The sequence below is a fragment of the Phascolarctos cinereus genome, unplaced genomic scaffold (assembly GCF_003287225.1).
Source record: "Phascolarctos cinereus isolate Bilbo 61053 unplaced genomic scaffold, phaCin_HiC Scaffold_4;HRSCAF=312, whole genome shotgun sequence".
Lineage (NCBI taxonomy): Eukaryota > Metazoa > Chordata > Mammalia > Diprotodontia > Phascolarctidae > Phascolarctos > Phascolarctos cinereus.
Window position 1 is genome coordinate 269,182,357 of NW_027555847.1, and position 27,129 is coordinate 269,209,485.

At 38.5% G+C, this 27,129-nt stretch overlaps 1 protein-coding gene across 4 annotated transcripts in view; it reads right to left on the minus strand.

Moving 5' to 3' along the window:
- SLC24A2 (solute carrier family 24 member 2) overlaps positions 1 to 27,129 on the minus strand; it is a 299,391-nt gene that overhangs the window by 21,211 nt on the left and 251,051 nt on the right. For all 4 annotated transcript variants that reach the window (XM_021004589.2, XM_021004590.2, XM_021004591.2 and 1 more), the window contains one exon: positions 12,677 to 12,817. In XM_021004589.2, the coding sequence (XP_020860248.1) occupies positions 12,677 to 12,817 (141 nt within the window). The remainder of the gene's footprint in view (positions 1 to 12,676; positions 12,818 to 27,129) is intronic.

A 27,129-nucleotide genomic window follows, 5' to 3' on the forward strand; every position in this document is an offset into this window, starting at 1 on the left:
CTTAAAATTTCTTTTCAATGAACAAAAATCTACTTTCTCTCCTTTCTACTCACCCCCCCCCCAATTGGGAGGAAAATAAAAACAGAATCTTTCTAATAAATATGCATAGTCAAGCAAAACCAGTTCCGGAATCAGCCATGTCCAAAAGATATGTCTGAATCTGCATTCTGAGCCCATGACCTCTTGTCCGGAGAAGGGTAGCATGTTTCATCATGGTACTTCTGGAATTGTGGTGGGTGATTGGGAAAGGTCACTTTTAAAAAAGATTGGTGCACATATGAAATTCCACGAAATGGCAAGAAAAGTTATGGTGGGGAAACTGGCTTATTTTCAGTGGCTGCTACTTTGTATAAATACACATGGCCTTATCTATCTAGGCTTAGCTATATTAGAAAAAAAGTTGTGCAGATTATTACTCATTATAATAATGTCACATTTATGTTGCGTTTTACACCTTATAAAGTACTTTCCCTTTTTTTTTTTTTAAAGGCAATTGGGGTTAAGTGACTTGCCCAGGGTCATACAGCTAGTACGTGTCAAGTGTTTGGTCTGAGGCCAGATTTGAACTCAGGTCCTCCTGACTTCAGGGCTGGTGCTGTATCCACTGCACCACCTAGCTGCTCCTCAAAGTACTTTTCTTAAATCAGTCCTGTGGAGTAGGCAGTGCAGGTATTATCATCCCCATTTTGTAGATGAGGAAATAGAAGTATAGAGAAATTAAATGATTTGTCCAGAGTCACATAGTTAGGAAATGCTAAAAGTTTGGGACTGGTCTCCTGATTCCAATTACCCTACTCTTCCTACCCTACTCTATTATGCCATCTTGCTTATCAAAACCAGATTTGTTTTCATTGTGGCATTAGAGTTTATATGTCTAATAGAAAATGGACTGACTCTGGAAAGAAAATATCCTATGAGCCACCATATCTATTTCTGTGATTTCTATAGCCCATCATAGGGTTACAAGTATGTATCCTTTAAGCAAAGGCATGTCTTTTTTTTTAAGTGTAAATGGTATTTTATTTTTTCAATTACATGCAAATATAGTTCTCAACATTCACTTTTTATGAGATTTTGAGTTCGAAATTTTTCTCCCTCCCTCATTCCCCCTTCCCAAGATAGCAAGCAATTTGATATGGGTTATACATATGCAATCTAAAGGCATGTCTTTTCTAATTAAAAGTTGATTAATGTGTATCAGACACAAATAGAACATTTCCCATTCATTTATACTAACAAGATTAATAGTGCACAATCTAGAGATACAAAAAATGATCCCTGGTGGTGTATGAAGAAAATGTTAGAAATGAGAGAACAACTGTTTGCTGAGCTTGGAGTTGCTTCCATCCCCCTGCCTGAGCCCAGTGCGTGATTAAGTGGTAGATGATTAAGCACATTTGAGGTTCCCTGACAAGCAGGCAGTGAGACAGGTGGTCATTCTCTGCCCAATCCTCATATGCTCCTGTCCTTTCTCTCCATTCCCCACGACATAAGGAGTGTATACCTTATACATCCCTTGGCCCACTCTGCACACTATCTAAACCCCCAGAGTACTCAGACTACAACAGGGACAGGCAAACCCTGCTTTCTCAATGTGGGATGAATGCGATGTGTATATAGTGGATAGAGTTCTTGTGAACCTCCTCCTGACCCTTGGAAATCAAGGGGATAGAACGCTTGGACCTCTGGTTACATAGTATAGGCCAGATAATTTCCCTCTAAGAAGGCAAGCAAGGTGTTTTTTAGATTTTGTCCATCTGTGGGAATATAGATATAAAAAGCCCAGTCTGTGGGGAATTGATATTCCTGATTTTGGAGGTATTCCCACTGCCCTACAGGCTGTCTTTCTGACCTATGAGTGCTGCCCTGGAAAATGTGGAGGTAGAAGGGGAGCAGTGCCTAATTCTAATAACAATGTCCTTTTTAATCTTTTATAAGGTTGTTCAGTCGTTTCAGTTGTGTCTGACTTTTTGTGACCCATTTGGGGTTTTCTTGGCAAAGCTACTAGAGTGGTTTGCCATTTCCTTCTCCAGCTCATTTTACAGACGAGGAAACTGAGGCAAACAAGGTTATATGACTTGCCCAGGGTCACACAGCTAGTAAGTGTCGGAGGCCAGATTTGAACTCAGAAAGATGAGTCTTCCTGATTCCAGGCCCAGCACTCTATCCATTGTACCTCCTAGCTGTACAATCCTCCATTATAAATAAGGTTATTGTTTTTCTGTTTGATGGTCCGTGAAGTTTTCACTGTATCCTGAGCCTGCATCACTGGACTGGACTCAGCCAGGCCTGATCTAGAACAGGCATGCAGGATGCAACAGAGAGGCAGGTCTTGCTTCCTTTGGAGCAGGGACCAGACCCTTCCAGGAGCCTTGCACTCAAAGAGGACAGATAAGATGTTTGGTATAATAACCAACGACTGACCAAAGCCTGCTTCATGGGATCCTGATGTGAAAAGGGCTCTTCATTGTCCCAGCTGGCCAGGCTGGCCCATGAAGGGAGAGCTGCTTCCTGAGAATATGGACTTCTTGATTTCCACCCAGGCTTTCATCTCCCCTTCCCTCCCACCTCCACAAAGGAGAACGAGGAAGATTTGAGCAAGTTCTGGAGGAGCTGCAGCAAATAGCATCTGAGAGGAGCAGGCACACCAGAGCAGGCCCGTGGAGGATCTAGGACCAGGCAGCAGCAGCTAGCAAGAGGGGAGTGGTGGTGGCAGCTGCTGCTGTGGGTGGCCTTAGAAGAATTCCCACCGATCTGCAGTCCTGCTCCCAAGATTCTTCCTACCCACTGACCCACTGGACACCCTCCTACCACCAGAAAGCTAGGGCTTCCCCATGCATCTGACCAGCTGTCTTTTCACTTTACTCCTTTTTCTCACCTGGAACAGCTACTCTTAAGACCTGGGATCTGACTTCTAGAGACAAATCCCCCTCCTCACCAACAATAATAAGTAATAACGATAGCTAATATTTATACAGTACTTACTATGTACCAGGCACTGTGCTAAGCACTTTACAATTATTATTTGATCTTCAAAACAGTTCTGGGAGGTAGGTGTTATTATTATTATTATTATCCCCTTTTTGCACATAAGGAAACTGAGGTAAAAAGGGGTTAAGTGACTTGCCCGAGGTCACATAGCTAGTAAATGTTGGTCTTCCTGCCTCTGGGCCTAGCATTCTTCTTCTTCTTCTTTTTTTTTTCAAAAGGCAAATGACTTACCCAGAGTCACACAGCTAAGTAAGTGTCAATGTTTGGTCTGAGGCTGGATTTGAACTCAGGTCCTCCTGAGTTGGGGGCCGGTGCTCTATCCACTGGGTCACCTAGCTACCCCTGGGCCCAGCATTCTATCCATTTCACCACTTAGCTGCCCCTCCCCTCCAATCAGGGAAGATGGAAATTTATTGGCTGAATTTCAACAAAAACTTGTGCATGATAGGTGGATGGGACTGAAAAATGAGTTTCATGATTTCGTAAGTATAGCCAACATTTTCCATTTGGATTTATGACTGTCTGTGAGTTAGGCAGTTAGGTGGGCACAATGGATAGAGCTCTGGGCCTGGAGTCAGGAAGACCTGAGTTCACATCTGGCCTCAGACACTTCCGAGCTGTGTGACCCTAGGCAAATTACTTAACCTTGTTTGCCTCAGTTTCCTCATCTGTAAAATGAGCTAGAGAAGGAAATGGCAAACTACTCCAGTATCTCTGCCAAGAAAATCGCAAAACTTTTTTTGCGGTCATGAAAAGTCAGACAAGACTGAAAATGACTAAACAATAACAACAATATTTGCGAGGTATTTTTTTCATCTATGATGACCATTAAAACCAAATATCAAAATAAACTGAATTTAGAACTAGGCCTTTGAATTGCTGTATTGTGATGTACTCAACCAAGATTTTCAAATCAATGAAACATGTTCATTCATATTACTTTTTTAGTAAGAGTAAAAAAGGTTTTGGGTATTATTAAATAAAATAAATCTATTTATATAATTGGTTTTTATTGATGGGGTACATGATAAAAAAAGTGAAAGGTCTACATCACAGTGGCATTTTATAGGTGCCTTTTGTTGGAAAGAAATTGAGGCCAATTTCTGAGGCTTCCAAGGGTATGAAATTCTGACAGAGCAGTCCTCACATATTATCACTAAGTAGAGAGTAAAGTAATATACTTTGAGGAAGAATTGTGGTTTTTGATTTTTTGGCCAGAGAAATAAACCTTTGGATGAAAGTCCTCTCAACAGCTGGAAGAGTTGACCTTGGTTAGTCATATGGAAAATTTATGCTTTTTTGTTTTTAAGACAGACGTTAAAAAGACAGGGAGCTGAAATGTTCTTCTTTACTGGTTTTGAGCCTTCAATAGATCTTTAGCATCAACCACAGGGGTATATTAAATTTTATAACAATCCTTTCTTTGTGGTTGCTCGTCTCATCATTCGTTGGCAAAACAGACCCATAGTGGTAAATTGATTTGCCCAAATTCAAGTAGTTGGGTTTACGGACTTTCTGTTAACTCAGGCTGCCTTGTACTTTAGGACGTTGATCCATATGGAATTTACTGTCTTAGATCATAGGAGTCAGTGATGCAAGTCTCCTCCTTTCCTTATGGAAATTTCTTTTGCTTTTCTCGTCCCTTTGTTTTTCGTGTACATTTGGATATCACTTTATCTAATTTTATGAAGCGGTTCTTGGTATTTTAATTGATCTTTAAGCCTAGACTATCAAACTATCTCATAAAGTCACAGATTTAGAGCTAGAAGGGACCTTGTTGTTGAGCTATATCCAATTCTTTGTGACCCCATGGACCACAGCACACCAACACTGTCTACCAGGTTTCCTTGGTAAAGGCACTGGAGTGGTTCGCCATTTCCTTCACCAGAGGATTAAGGCAAACAGAGGTTAAGTGACCTGCCAAAGACCACATAGCTAATAAGTGTCTAAGGCTGGATTTGAACTCAGGTTTTTCTGATTCCAGGCCCAGCGCTCTCTTCACTGAGACACCTACCCCCTCTTAGAAGAGACCTCAGAGACCATCTAGTCCAACCCCTCATTTTGCAGAGAGAAGCAAAGTAACTTGCCTAAAGCCACACAAGTAGCAAAGGCAGGATTCAAATCCAGGTCTTTTTTTTATTCCAAATCCACCATTTTCTATGGCTTGTTGACAATAATTTGGGTAGTATTGCTATTTTAGTGTTTAGGATCAACCTAGCCACAAGCATTGGATATCTCTGTAATTACCTAACACTTTCTTTATTACTTCTAACATTTTTAAAAAGAATCACCTTTATGAAAGTCCTAAATGTTTGGTAGATTAATACCCAAATATTTCATACTCAGCTGTCATTTTTTAAAAAAATTGATTAATTAATTTTTAGTTTCAACATTCACTCCTGCAAGATTCTGAGTTCCAAATTTTCTCCTCTTCTCTCCTCTCCACCAGCCCAAGACAGCATGCATTCTAAATACCCCTTCCTCCAATCTGTCCTCCCTTCTATCACTGCCCCCGCTTCTCTTATCTCCTTCGCCTTCTATTTTCCTATAGGGCAAGATGGATTTCTATGCCCCTTTGCCTGTATATCTTATTTCCCAGTTGCATGTAAAAACAATTTTTTATCAATTTTCATTCTTTTATTTTTTTATTTCTATCAATTTCTCCCGATTCTTGTTATTAATATATAAAAGTACTGATTTTTTTTATGGCCTTAGAATACATTTATTGAAGCTTTTTGTCTTTACTCACAGTCATTTCAACCCAACTCCTACTGGATTCATTCCTCCCTTGTGACAAGTAAAAACAATTAAATAAAAAATCTACTATGGTGACTACATTTGACATTACATACAAAATTTGGTTCTAGTATTCCTCTCCCTCTTTTTTTCCCACCTTCTTTTGTGAGGGTGGAAGATATGAATCTATTCTTTGCTTTTTAGTTACTCAGTATCTGGCTTCTTGTTATTGATCTTTTCATTTACATTACGTACATTCTGTTTACTTTGCTCTCCATCAGTTTATATTAATCTTTCCATCCTTCTCTGGATTCCTCCTATTGTTATTTCTTATCCAAAAAATCTATCTAATTACTATTACATTAAATTAATGTATATAATTTTTTCAGCTATTCTTAAATCATCTAGGACCCACTTTGCTTCCAGTTTTTTTCCCCCTACCACCAAGGGGCTGCTATGAATATTTTGGTATATGTTGCCTCTTTCTAATTGTCTTTGACTTCCTTGGGGGTATATGCCAACTAGTGGGATCATTGGATCACAGGTATGGAAAGTCTAGTCAATTTTAGCATGTAATTCCAAATTTATATCTTAATAGTTGGACAATTTTGTAGATTCACCAACAGTGTATTAGCGTGCTTGTCTTGGTATAGCTCTTCCAACAGAAAAAAAGGCCAAGGTCTCCCACTGCATTCAGGGCCACCTCCAGTCATTCTGATCTGTATCCCACTACTGGACCCAGATGGCTCCAGAGGAGAAAGTGAGGCTGGTGACCTCGCAGAGCCCTACCTCACCTAAATCCAATTTGCTTGCATGTCATGGCATCACCTCCCTGACGTCATGGTCCTCTTTGAGAACAAAGAACAAACAACAAAAACAGTTCCTCCAATGATAACAATAAGACAAAAAAGTTCATTTTTAAAAATCTTGGACCATTTACATAGCTCTAGTTGAAAGAAAGCATAGAACTGTTCTAATTTGCTGGTCGTTTACTATATGATTTGAAGTACACTTTCATGTGGTCATTTATGGTTTGAAAATCTCTTGAAAACTGTCTTGTTTCTTCCTTGGAGCCCTTCCTGACCTTCCCTGGAAAGGAGTGATTTCTCCCTGCTTAAATTTTTCCCAGCACTTTGACTCTCTCCTTTACACTTTATGCATACTCTTCTATTATGGTTATATATTTGTACATTTTCCTCCTATTATCAGTTTCTAAACTTCTTGAGAATAGTTACTGTAGCAAATTCCTTTTGTACCCCCTGTTAAAAGTCAGCTAGGTGGCACAGTGGATAGAGTGCCGGGCCAGGAATTGGGAAGACCTAAATTCAAATCTGGCTTCAGACACTTACTTAGCTGGGTAAGTCACTTAACCCTGTTTGCCTCAGTCCCCTCATCTGTAAAATGAGCTGGAGAAGGAAATGGCAAACTACTCCAGAATCATTAGCAAGGATATCCGAAAAGGGGTCAGGAAGAGTCAGACACAAGCGAAATGATTCAACAACAAACCCCCCCCCCCATTAGCACATCAGAAGGGGGTAGGTTGGGCCTGAAAAAGTTGTTGGACACTATTTGATTGCCGGAGTTTGACCAGAGGAGATACAACAGAGGCAGGCAGATACTGGAGCTCCTGCAAGCCATGGGGAAAATCTGGTCTGTAACGGACGAAGAATCCTCACGTTCTCTGAGCTCAGGGAATATTTCTGCACATCAGACTGACCCTGACACAGTGAAAGCATCACTGGACTAGGTGTAAAGAAACCTGAGATCTATTCTTTGTTTTGCCACTAACTTGCTATGGAACTTTTGGCAAACCACTTAACCTCTCTGGGCCCCAGCTTCTTAATCTGTAAAATGACAGGCTCGGTCTAAATGATGAACCAATTAACTAAGAAGCATTTATTAAGAACCTATCATGTACGTGATATTGGGCCAGGACCTCAGAGTACAATGATCTTTAAAGTTTTACTTCCAGTTGTAAAATTCCATGTTTCAGGATTTGGTTAAATGAATAGCTCACTTTCTATTAACTTAATCTAAAGAGTTAAGTTAGATACCGAGGAGTATCTGACTTTAGTGTTGTTACTTGATTTATCATTTATGGTCTTAATAAATGATACATTCTTCCTTATGCTTAATGTCTTAATTATCTTTTAGTTTAAAAACAAAAACATTAATTAAAAAAACCTATAAAAGTGAAGCCCATACTAATTATCTGAGAATGCACGTTCTAACAAATACTGTCATATAATTTGCATATAGATGAAGCAGAAAAAACCCCAGTGGGAGTACTGTTTATTTTAAAACTGGATTCCTGCATCAACAATCAGAGTTTCTTTGTAATTGTTGTCAAAGCTTTGGTTGCTCATCTCTGTTGGTAATTTAAAAGCTATTGAAAACATGCTGTATCAAGAATGGTACCTTAAGATCCATCAATCAGCAATTCTCTCTCCCTCTCTCCTTGTCTCCCTCCCTCCCCTACAAGTATCTTCTGGTGGCATTTGGCAATTTAGCAGGGCAAACCTAACAAATATACTGCTTGCTAATTATCATCCAAAAGAGAATTACTACCTTCTGTAGTGCCCACGATCTATGTCATTCCTTCATTACTTAGCTCATACTACTTTGAATTGTTCTTTATTTTTTTATGCTTATGTTTTCTTTTTCCCAATAGATAATTTGGACAATACACAAACTAGATGCCCATGAATCAGAGTATGGAGTGGGAGAAACAAGATGTCACCTTTCCTACTATCTTTCTAATATTTGTTACAGTCGTAATGTCAAGGCTTGGACGGACTGCCTTGTGAAGGGGATTAAATCACTAAAGATCCTGAGAAGGGCATTTTTTCCCAGTGTGGGAAAAGAAGAATCTAACATTGCAATTAGATGGTAGAATTTTCCATTACAACAGCAGTTCAAAACATTCTCTCTCAAGAAGGATGCAAGGGGAAAGAGTTGGATAGAAAGAGTGGCAGCAGAGGCAGTTGGAAGGCTCTTTCTAGGGTGGGTGATTCTAAGCTTTTCTGAGACTGTGGCCTTTTCCTTTAACAGGCCTGAAGGTTGGCTTATGAAAAGGATTGAGAGGGGAAACCCTTGGAAGAACAGAAAAATCTGTCCTGCTCTGTTTCTCCATTCTGTTTTCTTGCTGCATGCAACAGGCATCATAGTTCATTACAAAATGTTTCTTTGCTATTTGAAATTTGCTTACTGGTTATTTGTGTTTTTAAACAATGGTATATTGAATAAAGGTGAGATAATCTTAATTGTATCCTGAATTTGTGTTTTTTTTTCCTAGAGAGGAGGGGCTCTTAAGCTGGTGTCTAAGGACCTCAAAGAGGTCCATGGATATATATTGTCTGGTCTGTGAGCTTGGATGGGAAAAATACATCTTTATTTCTTTATAACTGATTTTCTTTGAAGTCATATGTATTTTCTTTTAGATATCTAAAAACATCATACTGAGAAGGGGTTCAAAGATTTCACCAGACTGCCAAAAGGGTCCATGTCACAGAGAAGGTAATCTCTGCTATAGAGAGTATGATGGGGGATATAGAACCTATGGAAAAAGGATTACATCCAATTCATCTCTCTGGCAGACAACCCTCCTCTCCTACCCCTCTGCATGTGAAATCAAGAGCTTCCTTGGGGGCTCAGTAAATTTTATAAGTTTTATTTGTAACCTATATTTTTAACCTTTAAAAAATTTTTTTTCTCCCAAAGTGATCAGAGAAAAAGGGCTTTCCTTATTTGTACCTATTTGGACCTATTTGTACAAAAATATTTATGTTGTTGTCCTTCAGTCATTCAGTCATGTTGAATTCTTCATGATCCTACAAAGAATAAAAATATTTATAGCAGCATTTTTTTTGTGGTGGCAAAGGATTGGAAATCAAGGGGTTGTTCATCAATTGGAGAATGGCTGAACAAGTTGTGATATATAATTGTGATGGACTATAAGAAATGACAAGCAGGATGGTTTCAGAAAAACCTGGGAAGTCTTATATGAATTATTGCAAAGTGAAGGGAGCAGAACCAAGAGAATATTGTACATCGTAACAGTATTGTAAGGATGATTACCTGTGAAAGACTTAGCTACTCTGATCAAGACGATGATGCAAAAGAATTCCAAAGGACCTATGATGAAAAATACTATCCATCTCCAGAGAGAGAACTGATGAACTCTGAATGCAGATTGAAGCAAACTTTTTTAAACTTTCTTAATTTTTTTTGTCTGTGTTTTCTTTTGCAACATGGCTAATATGGAGATAAGTTTTGTATGACTTCACATGTATAATTGGTATCAAATTGCTTGCTTTCTCAAGGAGGGTGGAGGTGCTGGAGAGAGGAAGAGAATTTGGAACTCGAAATTTTAAAAAGTGAATGTTAATTTTTTTTACATGTAATTGGGAAATATTTAATGAAATAAAATATACTGAGAAAAAAGTTTTTAGAAAAAAAGCCATGTGAAACTTGAACTATTGTTCTAATCTTCTATCATTATTTCCAAGTAAACTCTGTCACTTTTTATTAGGCCTTTGAATTTTTTTCCACCTCCTGAGGTGAAGGAGAGGAAGTGTGAATAGAGTCTGAAGATAAAGTCTTCCACTGAACCAGCACATTACCGTCTGGCACAGTACTTAATAAATGCTTGTCAATGGTCCTAATCATCCATAGATTGGCCTCTCATTTCTCAGAAACAGCAGTGTTGACCTATTCTACAGAGTTATTCCACAAATATACATAGTAGGTACTTAGTAAACGTTTGTTGAATTTTACAAGCCTCTCATAGTAGTCATGCTACTATCTATAGTACACTTGTATTATAAAATGCTCATACTAGAAAGGACCTTAGAGATGATTTAGTTCCACATCTTCAATTTACAGAGGAAGAAACAAGTTCAGAAGGAAACCAGTGACATACTGAAGGTCACACATCTATGAAGGGCAGGATTAGAATCCAGATCTCTTAACTTTTTGCCTGAAAATATTTCTGTAGCCATCTTGCTATCACATATTGCCTTGTATTACAATTATTTGTGTACTTGTTTTATTCTCTTTGCTAGATAGATGGCAAGAATATGTCCACTTTATCGATGTATTCCCCCATAGCATCCACATTTCTATCTCCATAACACTAACACTTTTCACAAACTTTGCAATGTCTATATCCCCAGCACTTTGCACATATTAAATATTTAATAATTTTTTTATTCATTCATTTATTCTTACACTGACAAAGTCATGCTCAAAACAGGTTTGATGATATACACAATTACATGAATCTTTTGACCTATTCCATCATCTTTCCAGAATCCCCTCCCTATATGGATCTTTTGGGTGGAAACCTCTGATACTGTTGAGATTACATGTGCAAGTATAGAATGGTAGAGTTAAAGCATGCTCCAGTATGCTCATTTTATTGCCAATGAAACTTAGTTCAAACTAAACTTTCAGAGAGATTAAGGAAGCTGTTCATGGTCCAGCTCTAGTTGGTTAGTAGAGGAGTGATAGCATCTTAAATTCAACATGTCCCAAACCAAATGAGTCATCTTCCCTTCCATATAGATTCCCCTTTCTAATTTGTTATTGTCAGTATCATTTAATCAGTCATCAGGTTCATAGATTCTTCTCTCTTCATCACTTCCAGAATCTAAGTCACCAAACCATTAATTCTTCTTTGAAATATCTTTAATCTGTTACTTCCTTTCCATTTCTATTTGTATACAGATAACAAAAATACTAATACTAATAATAAAACAAACAAACAACAGTTAGCATTATATAGAACTTTAAGGTTTGCAAAGTACCCTCTCAATTTTATCTTACTTTATTCTTGCAACAACCTTACAGATGAGGAAAGTGAGGCTACAAGAGGTAAAATGACTTTGCCCAGGGTCACATAGCTAGTTAGTATCTGAGGAAAATTTGAATTGTCTTCTCTACTTCAAGTCCAACATTCTGTCCACTATCCCCTCCAGTTGCCACACATATAGACATATATGTAAATATGTCTATATAGATACACACACATACAGCTAGCTGTATGTATATATTTGTGTATATATATGCACACATACACATACATATATATGTATACACACACATACACAAGATATACCAAAAGTCTTAATGCGAGTCTTGAGTATGTCTTAAATATAGATATGTATATTATAACATATGATATATACTTATAGATGTATATCTATATAACTATATATGTCTATATGTGGGATATTATATTCTTCTTTGAGACTAAATTCTGTTTTATTAGGTTAACATAATTTAATCCCTAGAACTTATTTCTCCTCTTAATGGCAAGGTTCTCTCAATAGAATATAAATACTTAAATAGCAAATCTGTTTCATATATTCTTTTTTTTTAAGACAATTGGGGTTAAGTGACTTGCCCAGGGTCACACAGCTGTGACAACACAGTGTCAAGTGTTTGGTCTGAGCCCGGATTTGAACTCAGGTACTCCTGACTTCAGGGCCGGTGCTCTATCCACTGTGCCACCTAGTTGCCCCTGTTTAATATATTCTTAAAGGTATTTTCCATATGCAGTGTGGTTTCTCTTTACATTTCTTAGCTTTACCCAATAAATTATGGGAGGGACCTTCCCAACAACAGAGTTTAGAACGTTAACATGGGATGATTCTCCCTTTTAACTTAACCAATACTTTGTGCTTTTCTCTACTTCATTGTAAATAAATCATGTGGAATTCCAAACTTGGTCCCTATTTCCTTGTTTAGAAATGAAAGAATAGCCACTGGGTTAGTGGTGTCCAGCAAAAATAATAGCAAACGTAAACATATTTCTATACATATACACATACATACACCTGGGCAGAAAGCCAGTCAGGTGTTCAGGTGCAAGGTTAACATCTAACTATCTTGTTTTGCTTTGCAAATCTACTCCAATCTACTCTACATTTAAGATGTCTATACTTACGGGTTTTCGGACGTCAGGGAGGGTTATCCATAATGGAAACACGATGGGAAGAACGATCAGGAAGGTGATCTGTTTGCGTGTGTTGGTCGGCCAGGACAAACTGAGTGGCTGGTCGTCTTCATCTTCACCTGTATCTGAAGCCTGTGTTGGGAAAAGACATACAAAGAGTGTTTGGAATGGCAGACAAGGAAAATAAAGCTTGTGTGGGAAAGCTCAGATCCTAATTAAGAACATTATGAGAATGCTTCAGTTATTGTATTCATTTATTACTTATTTTCTAAGTGTTCCCTTTTTGTCATATTCAATTCAAGCCACAGAGAGACAGAAGTAATTTTGTCAGCACGGAAACTCAATAATGTTCTAGCCTGTCTTTTATTTTATTTTTATTATTTTTTCTTTTTTCCCTCTTTTTCTTCACCCCCGTCCTCATTGCTCTAGATATGGTTATCATTACACACAAATATGTATATATATATATATGTAGAACCATTCTATCAATCTATTTATCAGTTCTTTCTCTGGATGCAGACGATGTCTTCCTTCATAGGTCCTTTGTAGTTAATTTGGGCATTATAATAGTCGAACTGACTTAGTCACTCAAACTTGTTCTTAAAACAGTATTGCTGTTATTGCATACAATGTTCTCTTGATTATGCTCATTTCACTCTTCATTATTTTATGCAAGCCTATCCGCATTCTTCTAAGATCATCAAACTCATCATTGCAGTCTCTCTCTCTGTCTCTCTCTCTCTCTCTGTCTCTATATGTCTGTCTGTCTGTCTGTCTTTTAATAGAGTAGCCCAGACCCCTAACTTTTTCAAGCTCAAGAGAAACAGATGAGAGCTACTGGAGTCTGGTTCTCATTGCAGTCACTGTGACTGCCTAGCCAGGAGTGGGGAACCTGCAGACTCAAGGCCACTTGTAGCCTTCTAAGTCCTCAAGTGTGACTCTTTGATTGAATCCAAACTTCACAGAACAAATCCCTTTTAAAAAGGATTTATTCTGTAAAACTTGGGCTCCATCAAAAGGCTGCACCCAAGGGTCTAGAAGGCCACAGGTTCCCCACCCTTGGCCTAGCCAAAACTCCCTACTCTGCCCATTACTTCCAGAGATGTATGTTGTATCCTCCTAGTAGACTACAAACTCTTAGAGGGTAGGGACAGTTTCACTTCTGTATTTGTATCTCCAGTGGTAGGCGTGGTGCCTGACACATAGTAGGTATTTAACAAAGGCTTCCTGATTGATTAATTGAATCAAAAGCCAGTGTTAACAGTTCACAGAAGCGTTCTAAAAAACTTGTTTTTTACAAGTTAGAACTTCAGACTCAACATGTCTCAAACCTGTGGAATTCTAGAATCTTAAAACTGGAAGGGACCATTAGGGACCATTGATTCTAGCTCCTTCTAGCAAAAGACCCTGAAAGATGATCTTTTCCACCTATTCTTGCTTAACATATCAAAGATATGTTTTTTTAAATTTTAGAACTTTAAGTTTAGAACTTAATTAAAGTTTAGAACTTTAATAGTTAAAAGATCTGGGGTTTCAAGGGATGTGGTATTAGATGAAATTTAATATAACATAAAGTTATTCTTCCACCAATGCATTTTGCAACTATTCTATAGAAACGTTCATGAGGCACTATGGCCCCAAATCTTATCATTGGGAAGCCAGCCCTCTGATGTCTACTCTTTTTAATTTAGCTAGGCTGGCATTTGGACAATAGTTTGTCAAAAGGTCCCACACTGAAAACTTTTCCAACTTGGTAGGACCTGATATATCATGTGGGAGTGACACTGGTTTCTCAAGGGTTATGCCAGCAGAAAACCTAAGGAAGGAACAAAAACCTAACCTTTATTTATGGGATGAATTGCCTTGCTTTTGATGAGACAACAGTGATGTGATAACTGATTTTTAAAAGTTAAATTGTCGATCAATCAATAAGAGAAAGGGAACAAGCATTTATATCATACCTATGATATGTCAGGAACTGTGCTAAGTTCTTCACAAATATTTTCTTATTTGATCTTCACAACAACTCTTCGAGTCATGTGCTGTTATTTCCCCTACTTTACAGTTGAGGAAACTGAGGTAAACAGAATTATATAGGGGCACACTGCTAATAAGGTATCCGAGGCTGAATCTGAACTCAGGCCTCGATGACTCCAGGCCCAATGCACTATCCACTGTGCCACCTAGCCACCTAATAAGCAATTTATTAAGCATCTGCCTTGTTCCAGTTAGTGCCAGGCACTGGGGATACAAATGCAAAAGTGAAACAGTTCTTACCCTTAGCAAGCTTACAGTCTGCTACAGATCATTCCTGTTAGAAACCAAGGAACGGATGTTGTCATCTTATAAATGTTAATACTGTTTTGTTTCAACAGAGGAATGTGGACCATACTTAGAGAACTGGTGGGCTAGTAAGGTCCTTTGAGGCATTGTGGAAAGTGGACCTGGCTTTGGTTTGAATCCCAGTTCTGACACTTACAAGCTCTGTGACCCAGGGGAAGTCACTTAACCTCCTCCTCAGTTTCCTCCTCAATAAAATGGGGATAATAACAGCACCTACCTTATAGGGTTGAGGTGAAGATCAAAAGATAATACATACAAAGGGCTATGCAAACTAAGTGCACTTAGTGAACTTTATAAATGTTAGTTATTGTTATTATTACTTGCAACTGATTCTGATAGCAAACTTTAAAGCTCTGTGTAAATGTAAGTTATTTTATCTGTCAAGACTGCTAACATTCTATATAATGTTAGAGCTGGAAGAGATATTGGAGATCACATAACCTTCTCATTTTACATAGGAGAAAAGTGAGTCCCAGAAAGGTTGTTTCCTTCAAAATTCAACTCAAATACAGCCTTCTACACGTGGGGTTTTTTTTGTCCTCTGTGTAGCTGTGCCCTCCCACTCAAAATTGCCTTGTGCTAATGGTGCATATATTTATATAAATGACTAAGTTGTCTCTCCTGATAGAATTTAAACTGGAGGGCAGGAATGGTTTCATTTTTGTCTTTGTATTACTAGAGCCTAGAAGTAAAAGGTGCTGAATGAATGCTTGCTAATCCATCGTCTTGCCCAAGTTCACACAGTTAACAAACAGGAAAGCTGGTTCTCAGAACCCAGGTCTCTTGACTCACAGTTAAATGGTGTTTCCACTACAGGCAACTCTCTAAGTTCAGTTTTTACAAGTCTAGGGAGATGATAAAAATGAGAAAGCAGAAATTGCTGATAGTGACAGCTCAGAAAATGAGACGCATTTGACAAGAGGTCCACATGGCAAAAGTTCTATTCCATGAGCTTTTTGCTTATTTTTTTTTTTTTAAATTTTAACTCCTTAGTTAAAAATGAACACTTTTGGTATTGGTTTGAAAAAGTAGAGGACACAAAGTCTGGAAAACATAACAATTCTCTTATTTCTACTAAGATGCTAATGGTTTCTTCTGTTGTCAAGTTTTGGCCTCTTAAAAATTGGCAAAAGCTAAAGGATGTTCAGTTCCTTAAAGTTCAGCAGCTGGTAGTTCCATTTGTGGTTTTTTTTTTTTTGTAATTCCATTTGTAACAAATATTAATGACATTTAAAAGTAACCTTCAATTAGTGTATTTGTAATTACTGTCTGAATAAATTTAAGTTTTCCATTTAATACAACAAGCATAAGAATTATATCAGTAAACCAATTTATACAAAATACACTTCTAGGTTCATGTAACAGAGTATCTTAATTTAGTTTTACTGAAGTCTTTTGTTTTTACATTGAAGTTATTTCCATATGTATTACTCCTAGGGCACCTTCCCTTATAGCAAGGAAAAAAAAACAGTTAAGAAAAACTGACACACTTTGCATTCAACAGTTTATGAGACATTCCATACACATAGCCCCCTACCTCCCCAACGAAACTTGGGGGCAAGATGAGCCATGACAATTGCAAAGATTTCACCTTAATTTTAGTATTCTTTCCATACATTGCTATAGTACATATTATTTTATTGGTTCTTCTTATTTCATCCTATATTAGTTTACATGTCTTCCTATGCTTCTCTGAATTGATAGTTTCTTATATAGTAGTCTATTACATTCATGTATGTATTACAATTTGTTTAGTCATTTCCCAATCAATGGTAACCCACTTTCAGTTCTTTGCTAACACAAAAAAATGCTGCTATGAATACTTTAGGATATTTGGGAACTTTCTGTCTTTGACTTTTGTAGGGTATATGTCCAGCAGTGGGATTTATGGGTCAGAAGTTAGAAATGGGTTAGTCTTTTCTCCCCCATAATTCCAAATATCATGTTAACTTTAGATTTATAAAGGATGGAAAGGAAAAAAATGCAAATGCTGTCTAGATTTAAATCCCATCCCATCCCACTCTTTCCACACATTTCTGTTTTTTTTTTCCCTTCAACTGAGAGGAAAAATACTTCCTTCCTGCCTCCCTTGCATCTTATTATGGCTTCAAAAGCTCTGGAAATTTTATGTTCTGTGTGTAGTAAAATTACTAGAAATTGCTAATGCAATTTGTCTGAATTACTTGAGTTTTATTGAACTGAACTTGTGAGGAAATATTCTCTTTTTTTTGAAATATTCTTTAGGTGTTACAAAGTTCTTATATTCAGTTTTTCAGAGATTCTTAATCATTTTCAAATGAAATTTCTACAAATTTATTGTGCTATGTTTTTCCACTTTGATAACAGGGATGAATGGAAAAACAACAACAACACACTAATCTTGTGTTATCTTGAAAAATTGACTCTCCAAATAGATTTACATTAAGACATGTCTAGGCAAAAACAATTACCCTAGCCATGTACCTTTGTTATTCACCTTGAATTTATTCTTCCAGATAAAAGCCAAATCAGAGTCATATTTATTTCAGCTGTCACTTAGAATAAACAAATTAACTGAATAGATTTAGAGCAAGAAGAAATCTTAAAGGTCACCTGGTCTAACCCCCTCATTTTGTAGATGAGGAAAATGAAGCCTAGAAAGGTCAGCTTTAGTCAAGGTCATAGGCGAAGTCAGTGGCAGAACTGAAATTTGAACTTAGCTTTTTAGAGACCTCATATAAAGTTGTACCATTCTTCCTCCCATCTAGTTCAATGTGAAAATCAGATCATGACAACAGAAATTGTTTTTATATATTACTGTTTAAGACCTTTCAGTTTAACCCAGTACTTAAAAATCAAAATTATCTATTGAATTTTCTTGTCATGAACATTAAATAATAAAAGCTTTCTTCACACAAAACCCGTGAGGTAGGTAAAAATCATATAGATATGAGATCCTAAAGAAACTTCCCGCAAAATGTGGGGAAAATCCACTTTCTCCCCGAAAACTTCTGTTGTTTCCTCCCCATGTCAACAAAGCTCGTGTCATAGACTCTCATGACATCAAGGGCCCAAGCAGATATGGGAGGTTTTTCTCGTGGCTAGTAACCCCACTCAGGAAACCTGGGGAAATGTAAATCTAGTACTCACCAATAAACTGAATAAAATAATCTACTTGCAAGTCCACAGTTTGAAATAAGACAGAAGAAAATCTTGTTACAAGGAGATGGAAATCAAGGCCTCTAAATGCCCCATCATTGGTCCCACAGGGAATGCGTAATGCTGTCCTGCCTACTTACAATTGGCTCTGCTACCTTGGTTTACTGTCACATCGACAGAGGACTAGCACTGAGCCCTTTTCAGGGCTGCTCGTCTGCCTTTGGTGTCTGCCTTCCACCCAACTCTCACTTGTGGCTCCAAGAAGCTGTAGCATGTGCAGTGGCCACACCTTGTTAAACCTTTCTTGGTAGGTGGACTAAACCAGGCTGAGGGGAATTGACAGGCCATTGGTGAGTTAAGCATGTGAAAACTTCCCCAGCGGAATGAGAACAATTTGTCCCAACAGCCCTGACAGTGGCTGAGGCAGGTGCTGGGGAGTGTTTAGAGCTTGGTCAGACCTAGAAGACACCATGGTCACACACCACATCCTGGGCCGTGGCCAGTCATCCTGACTTTTGCCCGTCACTGGACTTTGATGACTCTGGAAGGGAAAGTGAGGCTGATGACATTGCACAGTTCTACCTCCCTTCAATCCAATTCACACGCAGTCAAGCCTTCGTCCTTGCTGTCACTGGTCCTCTTCGAAGACGATGGATGAGCAATATTACGTGCCAGGTACTGTGCTTAGTGTTGGGGATATAGTGAGAGGCAAAAAATCCCCAGCATTTAGCACAGTTCCTGGCACATACTAAGTACACTCTGCATAGAAGGACTCAAGTGCTTTGAGGATAACAAAGCCACCCTCTCATTGGTCGCTGAACAGGAGGAGCCTCAGTGGATCTTTAAAAGTCGATGAGTGGCTCTCAGTTGTGTCTTTTTCTCCTGGCTGTAGGCAACGGATTGTGTTAGGACTATTTCAAACTCTTTTATGAGAAGATGTCGCCCTCTATCCCAGAAGCATGGCAACTGCAGACCATATGGCAGCTAGAGGTGGGGCTCAGCTAGGTGGGCTTGAACCAGGGCCTTTGGGTTCCTCTCCTGCTTTGTGTTTCTTTGCCTGATTATAGCTGACTGAACAACAATCCGGAGACTGACATATCCAGACTTATGGAAGGTGACTTGGTGAGTTTGGGAGACACCCTAGTCAACTTTCCCTTTGTTTCTCTGAGAAAGTGACCACCCATTAGGGAAGTTCAGTCCCTGGTCTGATTTTCCAAAGGACATAGATCTAGAGGGAATTGCTTAGATAGTACAAAGCCAAGGTGAAATACAAAATGCCTATTTGGCAGTCTCACAAATGGCTTCTTTATTTGATGCTTAAGTTTCCAACCTCCCAGCAGGATGTAAGTTATTGATTGCTTAAGTCTTGTCAATGCAAACTTGTGAGTCTAAGTTTAGCATTTCTTTTCAATTTCTTCTGGACACAAATATCTGTCCTCTGCCTAATTTACATTGTACATTAAGTACTCTCTACCTCCCAGCTTGGGAAAGCTTTAGACATCAGATAAAAATAGGTTTTAAGTAATTTCCCTCTGCAGCACTAGGGTTGGGGGATTTAACAAGGAAGAGAGAAAGACAGAGAGAGAGACAGAGACAGAGAGAGACAGAGAGAGAGAGAGAAAGAGAGAGAGAGAGAGAGAGAGAAAGAGAAGAGAGAGAGAGAGAGAGAGAGAGGGAGACAGAGACAGAGAAATAGAGAGACAGAGAAATGGAAAGAGAGACAGAGACAGAGACAGATAGATAGATAGAGAAGAAGCCTAACCCTTCCTTTGGGTGGTCAGGTTCTTCTAGACCTGTACTTAGTTACCACATGCATAGGTCCAGAGCAGAAGAGACTTCTAATGCAGAGGGAGAAGATCTGGTTTTAAGTGTTAAATACACAACGTATTCCCAAGTCACTTACAAAAAAGTAGGGAGGAGGGAAAAGATTCTAGAACCAGCTGTACTTAGCTTTTGTTTAGTTTTTTTCCCGTACTTTTACACAAGATTATAGCTTTAGAGTTGGGAAGGACTTTAGGGATCATTTAATCTAAACCCCTACAGATAAGGAAGTTGAAACCTATAGAAATGCAGGGACTCCCTTGAAGTCACAAGGTAGTAAACATAAGAGATGGGATTTAAACCTAGGTCCCCTCTAATCAAGCAACTAGGTAGTGTAGTGGATAGAGTGCCAGGCCTAGAATCAGGAAGACTCATCTTTTTGAGTTCAAATCTGGCCTCAGGCACTTATTAGCTGTGTGACCCTGGGCAAGTTATTTAACCCTGTTTGCCTCAGTTTCCTCATCTGTAAAATGAGCTGGAGAAGGAAATAGCAAACCCTGGGCAAGTTATTTAACCCTGTTTGCCCCAGTTTCCTCATCCGTAAAATGAGCTGGAGAAGGAAATAGCAAACTACTCCAATATCTCTGCCAAGAAGACCCCAAATGCAGTCACCAAGAGTTGGAAACAACTGAACCACAACAACCTCTGATTCCAAATCTAGAGCTGTTTTTTATTATGTCATGGTTGCCTTTATCTTGATCAAATCTAATCAATTCAATGGTATCCACGGAATGCCAAAAGAATGGAAGAACCCTGCCTAGCCCATTGGGTAGACCTGCCTATCAAATTCATTGGAAAACATGGAAGAAAATCACACATATGGACAGGCACAGATGGATGGGTTGGGGGGCTGTATTGTTGGAAGGAATACCCACGGTACAGTAAAAGCTCCAGAACTTTAGAGTCAGAGGATATGGATTCAATTTCCACCTGTCATATACTACCTGTGTGACTTTGGTACAGTCACAACCTCTCTGAGCTTCACTTTCTTCATCTGTAAAATGAGAAAGTTTCTTATGTCCCTTCTAGTTCTAGATTTACCAGCCTAGAAGACACTGAAATATATATATGAAAGAGTATATTTAGTTCAATAAAGACTGATAAAGTATGCGCTGTATATATTTCAATTTCCTCTAGATTTTTCCATTGAGAAATGTTATTTCCCCCCCATAGTTTCAAAATTTCTTAAAATGTTATATCCTTACACCCATACCTGTTAGGGAACTCAAATAGCTCTTGCTATCTCTTTGGGTGTTAGAAGAGGGAGGATACCTTATGATCTGCTTGCCTTATCTTTGAAATGTTGATGGGTAAGGTGAAAATATGGATATACATATCCATATGTGTATTCTTCCTGCCTTGTGCCCATGAATGTAAGAATAACATCTTGAGCAGAGGCAAATAGAACATTATTCTGCAAGTATTTTCTAAATAGACCTCTTAGCGTAAGGTTACTGAAAATCAAAGTATGGAATTAAGAGGGATGGTCACTGAGATGTAAAGTGGAATATAGTTATCCACATTTACAGGAACTTACTTATATTTGCATATATGAACATACATGAACTGTATCCAATTTTGAGCCTCATAATTTAAGAGATGCAGATCAAGAGGATAAAAATGACAGTGGAAAATCAACCCTACATGGTAAATCAAAGAAACTGGATTGATTTAGTCCGGTGGAGAGAAGCCTGAGAAAAGAAGACAAGCTGTCTTAAAGCTGATAAAGGATTGCTATTAGTGGTAGGAGGTGAAATTCTGGGCCCCTTAACCAGAACAAATTAGATTGAGACCCCTTACTTTTTGTTATTGTTGATTTCTCTCTCTCTCTCTCTCTCTCTCTCTCTTTCTCTCTCGGGTGTGTGTGTATATATATGTGTAATCACATTCTTCTGTGTCTTAACTTCTTCTCAATACAAGTATTTCAGCAGAACCCTAATTAACCATCTGGGACAAATTCATTTGGGGGATAAGGTATGGCGATGAAGAAGAGAATCAGAGTGGGGTGGAGGGGCAGATGTAGTGGCAGTGATGCAGACAACAGCCTAATGGGGTATAGTGTCCCAGAGGAGAATCCCATCATGGATAACCTTGTAAAGGGAGTGGGGTAGCTGGTACCCTATAGAGTCCCAGCCTTCACATTCGTGGTGGCTGTACCTCACACCTCTGGGGGATTATGAAGCAGTTTGTCATGGAGAAGAAAAAGCTCTTCTTCTAGTAAGTTAATTGTACTGCTCCCTCCCCATATTACCTGTTAATAATTATGGTTTTAGTCCATATTAGTTTTGTCTAGATGGTATGGAAGAATGTGACTTCTGTTCCAGGGCTTAAATAAGGAGAAATGGGCATTGGTGTAGGTGGTGGTATATGTGTAGATATGGAGTTGAGGTAGTTAAGATTTAAAGAATATCTATACTTTCCCAACTGTAAGACCCCAGAGTGAAAAATGAAATGTCTGTAGAAATAATTTTCTTTGAAAATGTCTAATGGTACAGACCTCAGCTGTTAGAAACAGTGTGGTGCTCTTCTTTCTAGAAGTAGCAAGATAGCTTGGACAATCTCCAAAGTACCTTATGAATTTGATAGATAATACTGCAGATAGATATAGAGGACAAATGTTACCTTGGGAAACTGTTGAAACTTTGGAACTTGGGTCACAAGTGAGGCAAGATGGAATAATTCTTTTCTAGAACGCTATTCAATCTAAAAACCTCCACCCTCAAAAAAATAAAAATAAAAAGGAAACATGGAACAAATGTACAGTAGCTAAAGCTGAATCCACATTATAAGAAAGAAATACTTCACAGGGTAAAATCATCATGAAATATTATTAGAAAAATATTTAGAGCTCACAATACCCCCACACTCAATCATTCCCTGAGCCAGACAATAGCTAGTATAAACAACCTTGGGTTTGTGTTTGTGCTTCAGGGTCTAGCTGTAGAGGTATCTGTTTGGCCCCTTTGCACTTCATAAGGGGCCAAAGACACTAGTTCTGTCAAGCTACAGAAACTACAAGAAGTTCCTTTCTGGTTGGGGAGGGGGCAGAAGATAGAAGACAATAGTACAGAATCACTTCAAGGGAAGCCCTAGGGGTTCTGTGCCCAAGAGAAAGGGGTTCTAAGTGCCACTGGTATCAATACCTTTTAATGGAATTTACTCTGGCCAGGGAGCCAACCAGACATATCCCCAGTACAAGGAAGCTGACAATCATAGGCCTCCAGGGTTTATGTATCGGTGGAAGGGAGAGGAAACAGAGTTAGGAGTGAATGAAGAGACAAATTACTATAAATACAAGAAAATAGCTTAATATGGGGAAAATCAAGAGACAAACTACTATAAATATAAGAAAATAGCATAAAATGGAGTGAATCAAGAGACAAGCTACTATAAATATAAGAAAGTTTAAAAATGAGAAAGTCCAAAAGAAAAAAGGACACGCACATACATATGTATAGCACACCATATGCTTAAATTCCAAGCAGCTATATTAACAGAGAGATTCATAAAAATAGAAGGAAAAATGAGCAAAAACTAAAATAAAGATCATAACACAATAGACATGTACTATGAAGGGAAATGAACCAAAAAAAAATCATAGTAAAAAAGAAATTTCTGTGGCCTCCACAGAATGAATAGAATAACAGCAGGAAATTTCAGAATAATTCAGAAGAAATAACAATTTTTAAAGTTAGCTATTAGGATGAAATTAAGTTGGAAACCAGAGCTTTAATGCAGAACTAAAGAAGAAAAAAAACAAGGTAGAAAAATTGTAACATATGAAGGACAATCTCTCTAGAGAAGTAGAGGTTCCGAAAGTGCCAGATTTGGAACTCAATAACAAAGAGGTAAAAGAAAATTTGACAGAAGAGATTCAAAAGATAATAGATTTCAAAGATACATGAATTCTATATAAGCCAAAGTGATTGATCTTGAAGAAGGAGTCTAGCACTAACTTAAGGATCATAGGTTTCCTTGAAGAAGATAATAGGCCAAAAAACTTGAATATCGTATTCTAAGAAATAGTACCTAAAAACTTCTTAGAACTTTTGAATACAGATAACAAATTATTGATTGGTCAAATTCACACATTGCCACCACAGAAAAACTCCACACTTGAAACCTAGAGGCATGGAGTGATTAAATGTCACAGTTTCAGTATTAAACAATAAATTTTTCAAGCAACTAAGAGAAAGGACTTCAGCTGTGAAGGAACATCAATTTGAATAATTCAGGATTACTCTACAGTCACGAAAAACTGCAGAAAATAGTGTATTAAGATATTCCCTAAAATAAAGATGCTCAAGTTGTGACCTTGTAAAATATATGCTGCAAAGCTGAGGCCAATCATCAATGAGAAAAAAGATGGATCTTCAACAAAAGACAGTTATTTGAAAAGTAAAACAGGTAAGCAGAATATTTGATTTGCAAACACTCCTAGAGAAGGCTAAGCAATTAAAGCAATTCTCTCATTTATAGTTCATTGTTTTAAAAAAAGGAATTAAAAAAAACCCCCAACAAGGATCATCAAGGGACTAAATTAATCTCAGGGGCTAAAGATTTAAGAAAAGCTTAAAAAAATCTAGAAAAGGCAAGAATTAACATTCTGTGGACTAAATCCCACAATTCCCTATGAGTAAACCAATATTGGTTGTGAGAAGAATCATATAATATGAAGTTGTTCCAGTGGGGAAAGGAGAGGCAAGATGCAGGGACAGTTGGATATGTTCACTGGAGGTGAACAGAATAAAGATACTGATTTCTGGTAGAGACAATACAAGAATTAAAAAAAATAAAATTACGGTCTTGGAGCCTTTAGTTTTTAAAGTTGAAATAGACACATAAGAATTTACAGAGGAAATAATGTGTAGTGGAAACAGTACTAGACCAAGCCAGGGGATGTGGAATTTGGTCACACCTTTGCTACTAGAAAGCTGGATGATAATGGGAAAGTTTCTTAACTTTTCTGTGTCTCAGTATCCTAATCTGTAATATAAGAGAGTACAAATCAACTCTAAGGTCCTTTCTAGTTCTAAAATCTCACTAATTTCAGATGTCCCCTATCATCTGCCTGGCTGCTGTTCAAGAAGTGCTGTCGTAGAAATGTCAGACTCTAGAAATGACTGCTCCAGATGTTTTTCAATTTAGTTTTGAGGTTTCTGAGGAGAAGGCAGAAGAGATTCCGTTTTGAGAGCCACACAGTATTACTGAGCCAGGTTAGGGTGCTGGTGGCTGGCCCTGGCATAGGGCGACCTTCCCCCAGCTGAGAAGCCCCAGCTTTACTGGGACTCTCTTGGGCCGCTGTTGCTGGTCATTGGTGATCAAAGTTGATAGGATGCCTAGAAATTAGCAGGAGTTGACTGGTATGTTGGTGACATTTAACCGTCAAAGATACTTCTGGCTCGCAAAGGGAGTTAACTCAAGCCCCTAACTTCCAACAGAGGTCACTCTCTACTAGTCCCACTCAGTTTCGTGCTACTTTTGGGGTGAAAGCTGTTGAGGTAGTGATAGGAATAGGTCCCTCTTGGCTGCTAGCCCAAAGTGGCCAGCGCAAATGCTGTTTAATTCATGACTGTACTCCTCTGCCCTCTGAAGTATGTCCATAAACATCTGACAGATGCCTAAATTTGGGTAGTATGATTTATGTAGGCACAGAGAGAAATTTAGGAAGAGATCTCTCCAGCCCTTTAAAAGAGACAAGAGACAGGATCCCCTTTACAATTCAAGCTGAGGCATAGGGGGAAGTATAGGAAAAGATCCCATTTTAGATTTTCTCCATAAGCAAGAGAATACCATCATCCTCATCCTCATCCTCATCCCATCCCTTAAACTAATGTGTACTGACCCATATTGGAGGGAATAAGCCTTCCTTGGGCATATTGGGAAATTCCAAGTCATTGGAGATTACAGGCTGGGTCCTGCTTTCATTTTTTCCCTGGTGCTGCTATTTTAACCTGAGGCAATTTGAAAGCCATTTTCATAGCTGGTCAGAACCTGAAAGTTCTCCCAGCACCTACACAGATATGTTACACAGGATCTATTTCCCCATCCAACCTTATTCCAATTTTGTTACTTTTATCCTTATTCTACTTTCCATACTGCAAGTGTAATTATTCATGCCACAAGGGGGAGGGAAGCAACAAGCATTAATTTAAGCACTTATTACGTGCCAGGCACTATGCTGAGTGCTTTACAAATATTATCTCACTCATTTGATCCTCACAACAACCCTGAGAGGTAAGTCCTGTTATTATCTGCATTTTACAGTTGAGGAAACTGAAGCAGGACAAGTGACTTGTCCAGGCAAATCCAGTAAGTGTCTGAAGCTGGATTTGAACTCAGATATTCCTGACTCTTATTTACTGTATCACCTAAGGGCTCAATGCTCCTTTGGAACCGGAGCTCATGTTAAAACTTCTCATGCTCCAATAATAAACCTGCCCTACTTATACTGAAGCGGGGGGGAACGGAGAGACAAGTGAAAATGTCCTTGGAAATGTCTGTCTGATATTTCTTCGTCTTTCCACTCCCTCTGCACTATCCTAGGTCAAGACTTCATTGTTTTCCCACTAGGACTATTACAATAACTTCCTGACATGCCTTGTCTATCCCACTGCTGACATCTCCTCCAATCTCCCCTGCCTGTGTTGCCAGATTGCTCTTCTTAACGTACAGTTCCGATCATGGAGAGACACTGTGGCATAGGGATTTTAGAGCTGGACAATCTGGGCTCAAGTCCTTGTATTGATACTTTCTGGTAATGCAATCCTGGGCAATGACAACAATAGTAATATTAGGTAGGATTTATGTTGCATTTACGTGTTTTCTCATTTGATCCTCACGTCAATCCTGTGTGGAAGTTGCTATGATTATTCCCCATTTAAGAGATGAATAAAAAGTGACTTGAACAAGGTCACTAAGCTGGTAACTGTCCAAGGCAGGACTCGAACTCAGGTCTTCTTGACTCCAAGTCTAACACTTAATCTCTTTCAGCCTCAGTTTTCCTTATCTATAAAGGGGTGGCCATGTGGCTCGGTGGATAAAGTACCAGGCTTGGAATCAGGAAGACTCATCTTCTTGAGTCCAAATCCAGGCTTAGACACTTACTAGCAATTTGGTCCTGGGCAAGTCACATAACCCTC